The following is a 13,811-nucleotide window of genomic DNA, read 5'->3' as shown; positions in this document are numbered from 1 at the left end:
CAAGATGCTTGATTCTCTGAGTCTTAATATCCTTACCTGTAAAAAGGGAATATAACTATCTCACCAAGGTTTGTAAAAATTCACAGTCAATTTAAACTGACTAGCCAAAGTTCTAAACAAGGGAAGCACTTATCAAATATTGGTTTCCTCTCCTCTGTTTCTTGTTAGGGAGGATTGCTTTTTCTTCCTCTCCTGATGTTTCCTTCCAACTTGACATGTGTCATTCTTGGCCTCTCTCCATTTTTAATTCCTCTTCTTTCCAGGAAAGAGAGTGGATTATTTTTGGAGAGGAGGAGAGGTGTGTGTGTGTATGTGGGGGGGGGATCTTTCCGCCTGCCCCATGCTGTAAGCCTTACCAGGTTGGCCCCATTGTTGCTTAGGATTTGGGAGATTAAGTTGGTTAAATTCCAGGAGGTCCATTTTGCTTTTACATTTAGCGACATCCCTAATTAATCCTTGACAGTAGTAAGGTGATAATTTGGCATCTGTACACCATTGCTTGGACTTCTTAATTTGTGTGGGCAAGAGGCTACATCAATGACCCAATATCCTAGATGTGATGAGTTACCATGAGCTATTCTGCCAGGACATTTACTTGCTCCCTGCTTCTCTTTAGAACCAAATGAGAAAAGTGGATTAAAAATATAAAGTTGAGCAAAGATATGGGTACATCAGGTAAATGTAAACAAAAATAAAGCAGTAATGGAAATATAAATCTCAGCTAAATTAGGATAAAAGGCAAAAAGAGAACAATTAACGAGAACAAGGAGGGTATTTTTAATTATTTCAGATCCATATTGAGGACATAGTAGTCATGAAACTGTGCCAAACAGCATCAAAATATAAGAACAAATGAGAACCATTTCAGGAAATCTGACAGGTGAATCATCTGAAAAACCTCTCAACCTAAAACTATCCAAAAATATGAGATAAGATATAATAAAAGCCCACAATGAGCTCTTAAGGAGGTAAGGGAAATACCTACTGGCTCAAATCAGAAAAGTCTGTCCATGAGCTTATGCAAAATATGATAAGGGCAAAATACTGAAAGATCAAAGACTGAGAGAGTTTATCATTTACCTCAAAGAATTAGAAAAAATACAATAGAGAAAAGAAGGGAGAGAGCCAAAGATAACATCAAAGGTTAATGAAATTGAAAATAAGGAAGCAAGAGATAATTTACAAATATAAAAATCAAAAACACTAATCAAATAGACAAATCCATGCAAAGTTGATCAAGAAAAAATGAAAAGGCATACATAAATAATATTAGTTATGAAAAAGTGGACATAATTATAGATGAATAGAAAGAGACAGTATTTGCAGTTCTAATCAGCAAAGAATTTGTATCCAGGTACTTGAACAAACTTGGCTGCTCTGTGCTCAGCAGTGTTCTAAGCACTAGTCAATGAGTACATTTAATCCTCGTAACAATGCTATGAGGCAGGCAGTTAATATTCTCAGGTTACCTATAAGGAAATGGAGGCACAGAAAGATTAGGTAATCAAAAAACAAATAGTTGACACAATAAAATCAATCATGGGAAAACCCCCCTACACAGGCACTCACTGTTGAAATCCGAGGTCACGGCAGGCCACATTGGCCTGTGTGATGCTCCAGCTGCTTTTACATATGAACATTTTCTTATCTTGGTCTACAAGTTTTACTTGAACAATTCCCTCTGATTCTCTATTTCCATACTTCAAGGAAACATTAAAATGTCCTAAAATAAAACCAAAAGAATGAGCAATATTTAGGCATTCACTTTCCTTTTCTTGATTAAAAGCCTTTAAAATAATAAAATACATAATTTCAGATTAGCTTGAAACACCATGCAGAGTAACGGTAAGCAATTATTTTGTGAGGGCTTATTATGTGTCAGTGGCTGTGCCACCTAGTTATACAGAATATCATAAAATCTTTGCACCAACCTTATGAAGACGAGGCCAATATTTATCCCCATTTTTACACACATGGAACCTAACTTCCTCCATTTTTATAAAGGAGGTCAAGTTACTCGCTCAAGTGGTGAAGTCGGGAATCGGAGCCTGCTCTATCAATCTCACTCTAAAGCCAAGCCAAACAAATAATGAAAATGTAAGAAGTGTTTGTGTATTATCATATATTAAGGCATTTAAGTTTCAAGAGAACAAAAGTCTGACACTGACAAAAATCATCTTCACTATTGCTTTTCCTCCTCTGCAGCAGGTAATAGAGATGAGCTCAAATAGGGAGCTTTCTTTCTCCTTTTCCACAGTACCTCAGCATCTTAACTCAGCATCACACACATATTCAGGCTACTGTGAGCTGGTGTATATCATGGTGTCTTTAAAAAGAATATTTTAAGCTATCCTCTGTAAATTCATTGAGAGCCTGTGATAATGGATATCGGAAGACAACAAACTGGAGGCTTGCTGTCCTAGCTAAAATTTCACAAGCACAAAACTGTGTGAAGGGCTTTACGTATATCATTTTATTTCATTTCCACAAGAGACTTAATGAGTTAAGAGTTACTGTTACTCATATCTTATAGATGTGGAAACTGGGGCCCAGAGAGGTCCATAACCAAGGTGGTGCTTGGAGGGGCTTGCAACGAAATCTGACTGACAGTGAGAACCACTCCGCTGATCCACATGTTAGCTTCCCAGCCTCCTCACTACATTACGCATATGGATGGAGTGTAGACAAGGTCTCAGATCTGATGTGCCAAGTTTGCTAGGTTGGAGTACGTCCTAGGTCAGCAGTGGCCTGAGCTCCCCTTAGATCAGGGCCAGTGGGGTCGAGGCTAGGGAGAGGGGTCGAGGCTGGTTGCATGAATGCTGGAAGAAATTATTGAGGTTAGAGGTCCAGAGAGAGGCTCCATATCAGTACCAATTTCATGTAAAGACTTTTTCACTGGGTTCTGAACAAACTCAATGACCCTTTAGCTAAATAGAAGTTAGGGTGGGGACAATTTTGAAAAGCTGAGTGACAAAGCATGGCGTGAGCATGGAGGGGAGGACTGGCCTCAGGTCCTTGGGCCCTGGACCCATGGTCTGACTACATTCTGGTGACTCCTGATGTTTTTAGTTATCATCCCAATTACTACTGAGAATCTAGAGAAGGATTTTGAGTTGTCATCATGACATTTTATGGGAAAAGTATTTTCTAATAGGAAGTATGGCAGACAATTTCCTTCTTATGTCATAAACTAGGCTTTTCGTACCTCCAGGTATACATGTTCCATTATGTAAAAACTTTGCCTCTGGACGAAGACATTCTAAACTCTTTTGCTGACAGTAAGTCAAGTAGCTTTTCCCGTTAGTTGAACACACGGCAGTGCCATTCTTTGGGCACTGATAAGGGAGTTTACAAATGCAAGTCCCATCGATGCATTTCTGCCATGGTTGGCAGAAGACCTTATGGCAGGAGAGATGTGTGTATTTTTCAGTTAAGCACTTTTCGTCCACCAGATCCTCGTGAGGCACGTCTGATGACAAAGGGACCTATAAAACACAAAATAAATATTAACTTAGCAAAAAGCTAAGATCTTTTTGAAGATGAATAAGTGATGGAAAGGAACAAGACAGGCTCACCTAACCCATGGTACAGATGAGCGGGATGTGGTCTGGTTGTTTTTAGAATTGGATTAACCTGGCACCGAGTCTCAGTGTATACACTGACAGTTATATGCGTATGGTCTTGGGCAGGTTACTTATCCTCATGAACATTTGTTTCCGCATTTGTAAAATGGGGATACCATATTCTCTTTTGCAAGGTTATTGCAAAGATGAGTCTTAATATGCTTGGCAGGTACTAGGCATGAAATCAGTGGGAGCTATTATTATTCAAAGCCAGCATAAAATTCTGCCTTTGAAGAAGTCAGTGAGTCTCATGAGTCACATTGAAGAGTAACAGATTTGGTGCTAAATAGAGTCTCATGGAGTGACTTAATGATTAAAAATGATTAATTCTATGAATAATTGCAAAACTATTTGTTAAAATCCTCCTGTGTGTACAATCCTGCTAAGATGGCCATGACACGGGCTGTGTTGTCTAAGGGCTTGGTATCTAGGCGATACGATAGAAATGCACACGATAACTGGGGTACAAGGCAGACTGTGGTAAGTGACGTAACAGTAGTACAAATATGACACGGTGCTCTTTGAGGTCCTGAGTGGGAGAGAATAAATCTTTCGAGGGGGATAGAAAAAGGCCTCATGGAGGTGGAAGCATCTGAGCAAGGGGAGGCAGGACAGGTGCTAGCACAGGGCTGCTGCTAACAAAATGCAGGAGGGATGGTGCAGATGTGCTTAGGGACTATGAGCCATCCCAACTGATGGGCATGCAGGGGGTATGTGTGCTTCAAATGGGGTGGCCATTGGTCAGGCACCTGGGGAGGAAGAGCGGCAGGGGTGGAGCATGAGAATGGTTTGGAAAGACATTTGAGCACGTAAAAGCAATAGGATTGGACAATTCATTCCATGTAGGAGTTGAGGGTGGGACCTAGGCTTTGAGGTTGAATGATAGTAAGGATGTATAAAGTATAATGCCATTAATCAAAATAGATACTAAGGTAGAGCAGGGCATTATGAATTTGATTTGGGACCTGCTGAGTCTGAGGTTCCTGAAGGCCGTGCATTTGGAGATGTTATGTGGGAAAGGGAAATGTGAAGCTTGGAAGACAGATCATTAGCTTATTTATCAATTAATTCAATCCATGAGTTGGGAAGCATCACTGTGTGCCAGGCAGTGGCCTTGGCCAGGACCAGAGGAGTCAAAGCCCCAGTCCTGATGCGCACACTGAGCTGAAAGGAGACAGGCAAGCCTGACTGACGCTTCTCTGACACTTAGGGCCAGCGTGCCGGTAGGACAGTGTTCTGGGCCCTCACTGACTAGGACACATGGGAACATTTCCAGGAACAGCTGATGTCTGGCTGAGTTCTGAGGGCCCTGAGGGTGGTGGGTAGGCACTCCAGACAGGACTGTGGTGAGAAAGAGAACGGCAGGCTTGAGCCTGGAGAATAGAGTGAGACCTGGTGGGGATAAGGGAGCAGGACCAGAGGGAGCCGCTGAGGGACTGTGAGCAGGGAAGCAATTTTGCATTTGAGGAAGATCTTTCTGGAGACTGGATCAGACAGAAAGGAGGCCAAGTAGATCTGTAGGGATCCAGAGAAATACGATGTGGGCTGGGAACAGGCCAATTGGGTCAAAAGTCTGTTGTGGAAAGGCAGCGCTCTCTGTGTATTCTACGGGGTTTCCTCGAAAACAAGACCTAGCCGGACCATCAGCTCTAATGCATCTTTGGAGCAAAAATTAATATAAGACCTGGTCTTACTATAAGACTGGGCCTATAATATAATATAATATAATATAATATAATATAATATAATATAATATAATATAATATAATATAATATAATACTGGGTCTTATATTAATTTTTGCTTCAAAAGATGCATTAGAGCTGATGGTCTGGCTGGGTCTTATTTTCGGGGAAACACAGTAGTGACCCCCTCTGGAGGATAGGCATTCTGTCCTCTAGTCTCCCCAACACCCAGCAATGAGAACCCACCTGTCTTCTTAGTGCCCTCCAGCTGCAGTAACAGCTGGGGCAGAAACAAACTGAACAATCTTTAAGTGCTATTATGAAGACAAATAAAAACCAGTCAGTTAAAGCCATGCAAAAATTTGCAAAAGTGGTGAAAGTCATTCTATCCAATGTACTTTTCAATAAATTTTATTAAATAGGCATAGAAGCAAGAAAATTGGACAAATTGGTCATTCACTACAATGGCTTTTGACACACTGATCTAGAATGAAATCTACCAGTTACATACCTTTCATGGTTTCATGTACCACTTACTAAATTTGAAATTTTGTAATTACTTATCTTCTGTATTTTCTACTGACAAGACTGTAAGTACCCTGACAGCAGAGACTGTCACCCTTTTATCTATCACCCTTATATTGAAAGAGCGATATTTCAGTTGGGTGCAAGGATAAAACAACTTGATTCTTCCCTTCCTTTATCCCCTTAAATCCTTTCTGAGATCTCATTTTCCCATGATCTTTGGATAGAAACTTGGGCAAGTGTCATAGCTTTTCAATCCCTCTTAGATTGGGGCAAAAACAAAAAAAAATTAAAGGACTTTTAGTCCCAGAAACAGTCATATAACAATTACAATGTCCTGCCCTGTATAATCATTGAAACTCAAATCTTCATTTTAGTTGAAAGCTTCTCCTTCCCTCCCAGCTCAGACTTGCTTCAGGGACATGGTGGCCCTGGTATTCATGAATGAATGGTGAAAAAAACAAAAAACAAAAAAAACAACAAAAAGAACCCCAGCAAAGACAGAACATGTAGGAAAATTTACATTTAAGGAGCTGAAGATACAGAACAAGCAAAAGAGACTTCGCTTCCCTTGCTTAGTGTGTATTATGCTGCAGAAAGCTTCAGAATATGAAGACTGAAAAAAGGCCACTGAATTTGATGAGCAAAGTTCATCAGAATCCTTTGAAGAAGTAGTTTTAGCTGAGTGTTAGAGGCAGAAAGCAGACATTGGTGAGTTGAGGCCAGAATGGAAGGGAAGAAATGGAAACAGAGTATAGGTTAACCCTTTTCATTCATTGGTCTTGCGCTTAGACATGGAAGACTCAACACAGGCTTGGAAAAAAAAGCAATCTCTGGTTTCGCTGCAAGCACCAATAAAATGAGAGTAAAATAATTTTTTAAAAAAGACATAACCCATGAGGCCAAAGAGAGTGGGGAGAGGACTCGAGACTCCAGATGTTATCAAAATGTTGGAAGCTGGAAAGCAGAATGGCTGGTGGTAGGAATTTATCAGACCAGAAGGAACTGAAACCCAAGCATAATGCGGGAAGGCCATAAGAGTAAGGCAAATTCACCCCACAGAACTCCCAGAAAAGCTTAGGAATTGGGACACCTATCACCTCTGAAGAAGATGGAGTGGCTAAGCAACAAGGGATTGGTTAAAAGAAATGGTTGTATGAACATGTTATTAAGGAATCTGATGTAAATAGTAAAAGAAACAGCAAAGATTTGAAAATGGTTGTCACTGGACAGAGAGAACCAGGGGTGAGGAGGGATGTGATCGGGGTGTTTTATGTTATAAGCAAGGATAATTGGTTGATGATCTTATCTGACTGGTCAGTATTCATGCCCAACCAATTGTTAATCATTTTCAATATCATTATGGTTTTAAGCCTTATGGTATTATTTGCCTTTGTAACCTATATACATGACTTAATTTGATAAAAAAATAATTAAATGAAAAACAATGTTATGTTTTCATTGAGAAAATGAAAGAGAAAGGATTAAGTGTTAGGCTTTGAAGGAGAAAAAAGGGTTGGGATTGTGGCATAAAGGATCACAGAGTAAAGAGAGATTTTTGTTGTTAGGATAGAAGAGATGTCATCATGATTATAGGCAAAAGTCAGGAATCTAGAAGAATGGGAAAGATTGAAACTTTAAGAGACAGGGAGCGAAACTGTTGAAACAAGGTTGAGGAGGTGATAGGAAAAGATGTAATCAAAGCATTGTGGAGAAGATTGCTTTAGAAATTAATCAGTTTCCTATTCCTACAATTTCTTATTGTAAATTGGAATAATTTTATGATAATATTATCATTTTAAACTTCAAGTCGATGGTAATAACTAACACCAACACGGTGGCTGCTGATAATAATCAAAAGAGAGATAGAAATTATTGGGGGACACTTGCTATGGCCAGTAAAATGAAGGTTTATTTTTACACTGTGTGAAATATGATGACAATAGGCTTTAACGCGAGAGGGACTGGGCACGTCACACGTGTCTATGGGTCCTCAGTGTCTAGATCAGTGAGCTGATGAGCTTTGAGGCTGTTATTAAAAGGGTTTGCAAATGCGTTTGTATACCAGTCTTTGCCTGAAGACAGAAATAAACTATGCTTCATGCACTTATGTACATGCATCTTTCCACTGTATGGAGAAGCTATTAAGATTAATGAGAAGCAAAATTATTTAAGTCGTCACTGATTTAACTTTGTCAATTCCTTCCCTTCCACAATAACATAAACTAAAATAATAACCACTATTATGTGTGTAGTTGATGGTATAAGGTGGGGTGGTAGATCTAAGTATTTTTTAATGCTTATCTTTGCTGTAAATAGGAGTACTATTTATGAAAATCTTATTTTACTCTGCTTCCAGGCAAATGAGAACATTTCCTTCTTGAGGTTGGACATAGTAGTAACTTGCCATGGTGTAGGGTAGATGTTGAGGAAAATTTGCCTTCATTGGTTGATGTGAACTTTTGTCTATTACCTTTTGTCTGTTCCTGTATGTGAGGTAATTTCTGTGCTATGATCAGGGATTGAGTAAATTCCCCCTTTGGTCTCATTCTCCCGAGCAAGGGAGATATGAGATGATGTTTGTTGTCCTGTCTGTGCTGTAAGGTGACGGTGAGCTTAGGGTTAAAGAAATTCTTGATCAGGGGTTGAGAGAATTCCCTCTTTGTTCTGTCTGTTTCACCCACATCAGCAGACGAAGTGAAGAAGTAGCTAAGTTATATCAGGATGATGTGACAGGCACGTTGCCAGGCTTTGGAAGACCTTGGGCTGATGGTCCCAAGCGAGAACAGTAGATGTTGCTTATCTGGATGAATTGGCCCTTCAGCCAGATGGGCAGCATTCATATCAGTAACTGCCGGACCCTCCCCGAACTGGCCATTCCCAGAGGGGGAGGCAGGAATACAAAAACTTGGCTCTGGGGTGCATCTAAAAAGATATATAAAACAGACCTCAGGGGGATTGATTGATTGATTGCTGTATCAGGAGATTGCTATTCAGAAGATTTGCTGTTTCAGGACTGTTTTTCAGGATGGATTGTTTCAGAGTAAGAGATCAGAACTTGCCTCGATGGACAGTAGAGACTTCTTTTGTTGGTGAATTGTCATCATTCTAATATCTTTGGGAACTTGTATGCAGCTTGCAGTTTGCAGTATCAGAAGGCTTCCTAACTTCCAACAACAACAACAACAACAACAACCACCGCAGCAGCAGTCTTGGGAACTAGCAAACAGTGGTGTGAGAGACACCTGAGTTTCTCTCAGTTACTGACCTGGCAAGGTTTTGATTTATGACTTTTCCAGTGCTGTTCCCCACCCTGGTTGGGTGAGCTTCTGGCATCCACTGAAACATATGTTGCAGAGATACCATAGAATCAAAGCAGCCTAGGATGCTGGGCCAACACATGGAGGACAGTTTCCCTTGAGAGTCACCCAGTCTCATAGTGGACTTTGCATGAGCAAAAATTAACTTTTGTTGTAGTTTTGAGAGTTTGGGATTGGTTTTTATTGCTGCATCACCTAGCCAATACTGACTGATATAGACTAGATATCTAGATGTAGTTTTCGTAATCCAAAGCCTTGAGAACAACTTGGCTAGGGAGCATGAGACCAAAATCATTCTGTGTGTGAGCTGATTGAGGCATACTATAGACATTTTTTTCCATTTTTCTTGAGCCTGGAGTTAGACACTGAAAAAGGAGACTACCAATACGTGAATCGGATAGTCCCAATTATGGCTCTAGACCATCTGCATCAAAATCACCTGAGGTGCATCATCTTATAAATGCAGATTCTTGGACCCAAATAACAAACCTCTGCATTAGAATCTCTGAGAGAAGAACTTGGATTCTACTTTAAACAAGCTCCGTAAGGATTCTTATTCTCCTCATAGACTAAAAACCATTCTTGTTGGCCAATAATTTTCAAAGTGGGTTACATATACTCTGGGAGTGTAAAGGTAACTCAGTGGGTAAAATAATATAAATTATATTAATTTATATGTTTTATTGAAAATGTAAAAAGAAAGTAATCTTTACTAATATTTAAACATGGGTTGGCACTTGGGCCTGCGCTCACAGCATATTCATTCAATATTTATTGACAGCCTACTATGTGTAAGGCACTGTTCTATCTCCTGGGGATACAACTGTGAATAGCAGAAAGTCATAGAGCTTACATTTCTAATAGGAGAAGATAGAAAAAAATGAATAAAAAAATAAATACATACTATGACATAAGGTGACAAACACTATGCAGGGTGAGAGAGACAGAGATTGTGGAGAGAGGGGGAAGGATTGCTATTTTGTATAGGGCTGTCAGGGAAGAAAGACTTTGGGAAGAAGTTTACTTTGGAGCAGTAACCTGAAGGGGAGTGAGCAGGCCATGCAGATATCTAGAGGTGAAGTGTCATGGTCAGAGGAAACAGCCCGGGAAAAAGCTGGCTGCAGACGCTTATGTGTGGTAAGCTTTTGGTCTGAGGGACTGGTGTGGCTGGAGGGGAGTGAGTGGCTGGAGGGAATAGGAGATGAGGTTTGAGTATTGGAGGGGCAGGCGATCGATCATGGCGGACTTCTTAGACGATTGTAAAACCTTTGGCTTCTCTGAATGAAATATAAAGCGCTTGGAGGGTGTGAACCCTCCAACATTTAGAATTTGGGCAGATGTTGAAGAATTAGTAAAGCAGATGAGAAGATGTGGCCAGTGAAGTACAAGACAAAAAACCAGAAACAGTGGCATGGGCAAAGAAAAGGAAGGAGCGATCAGCAGCTGTGTCTAATGCTTCTCCAGTAAGATGATGACCTTGACAAATGTAATTTTGGTGGAATGGTGGGAACTCAAGCCTGGCTGGGTTCAAGAGAGAATGGAAAAAGAGAAATTGAGCATAGGAAATTTTTGAGAGTTTAGATGTAAAGGGGCACAGAGAAATGGGGTGATAATTAGAGGGGGTTATGGGGTCAAGAGAGGGTTTTGTTTTAGAATAAAGGATCAAATGCATGTGCCTGGTCAAGGAACATTATGGATTATATGATCTAGTTTTAGCTAATGTAACCTTCACAAGTGGACAAGTGGTTTAGGGATTTGTATAGTGAAATTAATGCTGGATGGGAAATAATGCCAAAATGCAATGCCAATGAATAAGAAAATGACAGTCTACACTTCTAACCCCAATAGAAGCTGTTCATCAGCCACATCATGGGCTTAAAAACAATGAAATACTGATCAGATATGAGAGGAAGCCAGCCCTGTGCCCCAATCAGTAGTATTAAAAAGACTATTTGACTATCCATTTTTCCCCCCCTGGTTTAATAAGGACGTGTTTATTTTGAGAAAAAAGGTCCCAAACATCAGGCTGTTCACAAAAGTAACCCACAGTATCAACTTTAGAAAACAAATCTTAAGACTACTACACTAATTATTTTCCTAGAGGATGCATTTGACATGCCAACTCTCGTTCACAAAAATACATTGTTACATTTGTGTTGAACAGCCCCACACAGCACAGCTCATGTGGGGTATAACACACATGCCTCTAACACAAAGCTGCTCTCAGGTGCTACTCAACTAATGAGAATGCCTTTGCAGGTAGGGAAGCAACTAACTACTGAACTCATGTATGAATGGAAAGAACTGTACTCCCTGCGTAGCAACAGATTATTTTGGAGACAGTTGATAAAAACCATACATCCTTTTTATTGTTAAGTCATAAAGAGGTATCAAAATTAAAAGCAAAAATTACACGGTAAGACTTAACATAACTACTGGGAGCGCCAAAGGAAGTGAGAATGGGACTAGGCGCAGGGCAGTATGAATGAATGAACGTGGGAAGGGCAAGGATGGGGTAACAGTGAGCATGTGCTGAAGATACTAGGGGAGAGGATCTGGTGAAAATTTTGATCTTAGACAAGCACCTAGGTAAAGAAATAATGGAACAAGATTTCTAAACCCCACTGTGTGCTTAAGAGTCACCCTCGCCATTGGCACTGTCTGTCATCCTCGCCGTCCTCAGCCTCTTTTTCATCATCCTTGATCAACTCCAGCGGGTCATCCCCCCGATCTTCATTATCATCATCATCCAGTAGGTCCCCCTCCTCAGCAGAGTCACTTGCACCCCCCTCAGACTCCATCTTCACATCAGTCTCATCTTTCTTCAGGGAGCTGCTGCTCTGCTCCTCTTCTGACTTGTCATTCTTCATCTCTACTCCTTGTTTGCTCTGTTCCTTTTCAATTTCTTCCGGGCTTTCCAGTAGAGAATCCACTTTTTGTTTTACGTGGGTCAATTCCTTCTTAATGGTCTGAAGGTCATCTCCTTTCAACTTTCCAGACTTGGAAGAAGATCCTCGCTGTCCACTCTTAGCATTGAAGCCACTTTTGCCCCTCCGTGGGGTGTTTCCTGAGACACGCTGGCGTTTGGGGGGCACTGCAGCCCGAGCAATAGGAGGAGGAGGAGGACACGTGCTGGGTAACTGTACATCCTGTCCTAATAATCCCGTTGAAAGTCAGAGTCCAAGTCAAAAGAGGAGACATATATCTCCGCTGCAGGTCGTTTCACACCTACTTTTCCTCGGTTCACTTTTGGCTCTGCAGCCAGATTAATATCTAAAACCTGACCAGCAATCATTCTGCCATCCTCTCCTGCCACAGCAGCCCGGGCATTTCTCTCATTAACATACTGAACAAAGGCAAAGCCCTTATGAACAGAGCAACCCACCATTTTGCCATATTTTGAGAAGATTGCCTCCACCTCAGGTTTCTTGACCACAAGAGTATTGAGATTTCCAATGACTACATGGGAGTTCATGGAGCGAGGATCTGTCTTGTTGGTAACATTGCTGGCCATCGTCTTTGATGATAAGGTTCCTCAGAAAGCCAAAAAAATGTAGCTGAAGATCAAAAAACTCTCACTCAACCAAAGTTCCACTAACTTATATATTTCAAGTGATTTGTAACCCGAAGGGGGAAGGGAGAGGAGATTAGATTCTGAATCTTCTACTCCCGGGTTGTACGTGAAGAAGCTGCCTGCTCTGCGAGGTCAGCAACGTGGTCGCAACCACTCAACCTTCATCTCTTCACAAGAAATCAACTCTCCATTTTTGTTTGCTTGTCTTCTTCCTCTGTTGCTTTCAGTTTTATATCCCACATATCAGTGAATTCACACGGTTCTCGACTTTTTCTGTCTGACTTATTTCACTTAGCATAATAATCTCAAGATCTATCCATGTTGTCGCAAATGGTACTATTTCATCTTTTCTTATGGCAGAATAGTATTCCATTGTGTGTATATGCTACATCTTCTTTATCCATTCATCTATCATAGACAATAGTTTACTGGTTACCAGAGGGTAAGGGGGAGGGGAGAGGTAGATGAGGGTAAAGGGGATCAAATATATGGTGATGGAAGGAGAACCGACTCTGGGTGGTGAACACACAATGTGTATATAAATGATGTATTACAGAACTGAACATTTGAAACCTATGTAACTTTACTAACCATTGTCACCCCAATAAACTTTAATTTGAAAAAAAGACTTTGAAATACAGATTTACACCTAATATCATTAATGATGAACCTCTCCATATGTGTTTAACTGTGTATGTTGCACTTTGCGAGGTATCTTCTAGCTAATATGCCATTAGAACCAAATGAAAATTTTCAAAAATAATGAAGTGTGTTTAGTGACATTATTCCATTAAAGATTAATGGTGAAAATTATTTAAATATTATTTGTGTTTAAAATTACTTATTTATTTTTAAATGCATATATTCACGTACACTGGGAGTACATGTTCAAACATTTTTTGTAATTACTACTACGGCCTATTCATCTATAAAACGTGATTTAACTTCTTTAGCTGAGTCTGCTTTTTTGTGTATATGGCGTTTTTTCCTCCCTTCCTCGGTATTTGTAATGATGTAGCAATTATTTTGAGGTGAACTTTATCTTTCTATTCTAGGCAAGACTAGATACCATTTTAGACAGATAG

At 40.3% G+C, this 13,811-nt stretch overlaps 1 protein-coding gene and 1 pseudogene across 1 annotated transcript in view; both read right to left on the bottom strand.

The window, feature by feature from the left end:
- Positions 1 to 13,811, bottom strand: part of CFI (complement factor I) — a 46,606-nt gene that overhangs the window by 21,329 nt on the left and 11,466 nt on the right. The window contains exons 4-5 of the mRNA XM_019741902.2: positions 3,206 to 3,485; positions 1,570 to 1,723 (exon numbers count right to left, since the gene is read on the bottom strand). Of these exons, the coding sequence (XP_019597461.1) occupies positions 1,570 to 1,723; positions 3,206 to 3,485 (434 nt within the window). The remainder of the gene's footprint in view (positions 1 to 1,569; positions 1,724 to 3,205; positions 3,486 to 13,811) is intronic.
- LOC109452737 (heterogeneous nuclear ribonucleoproteins C1/C2) lies at positions 11,770 to 12,870 on the bottom strand (annotated as a pseudogene).

The sequence above is a fragment of the Rhinolophus sinicus genome, linkage group LG02 (assembly GCF_036562045.2).
Source record: "Rhinolophus sinicus isolate RSC01 linkage group LG02, ASM3656204v1, whole genome shotgun sequence".
In the NCBI taxonomy this organism is placed as follows: Eukaryota; Metazoa; Chordata; class Mammalia; order Chiroptera; family Rhinolophidae; genus Rhinolophus; species Rhinolophus sinicus.
Note: the sequence above shows the minus strand (reverse complement) of the source record. Positions and strands in the feature narration are given on the sequence as shown.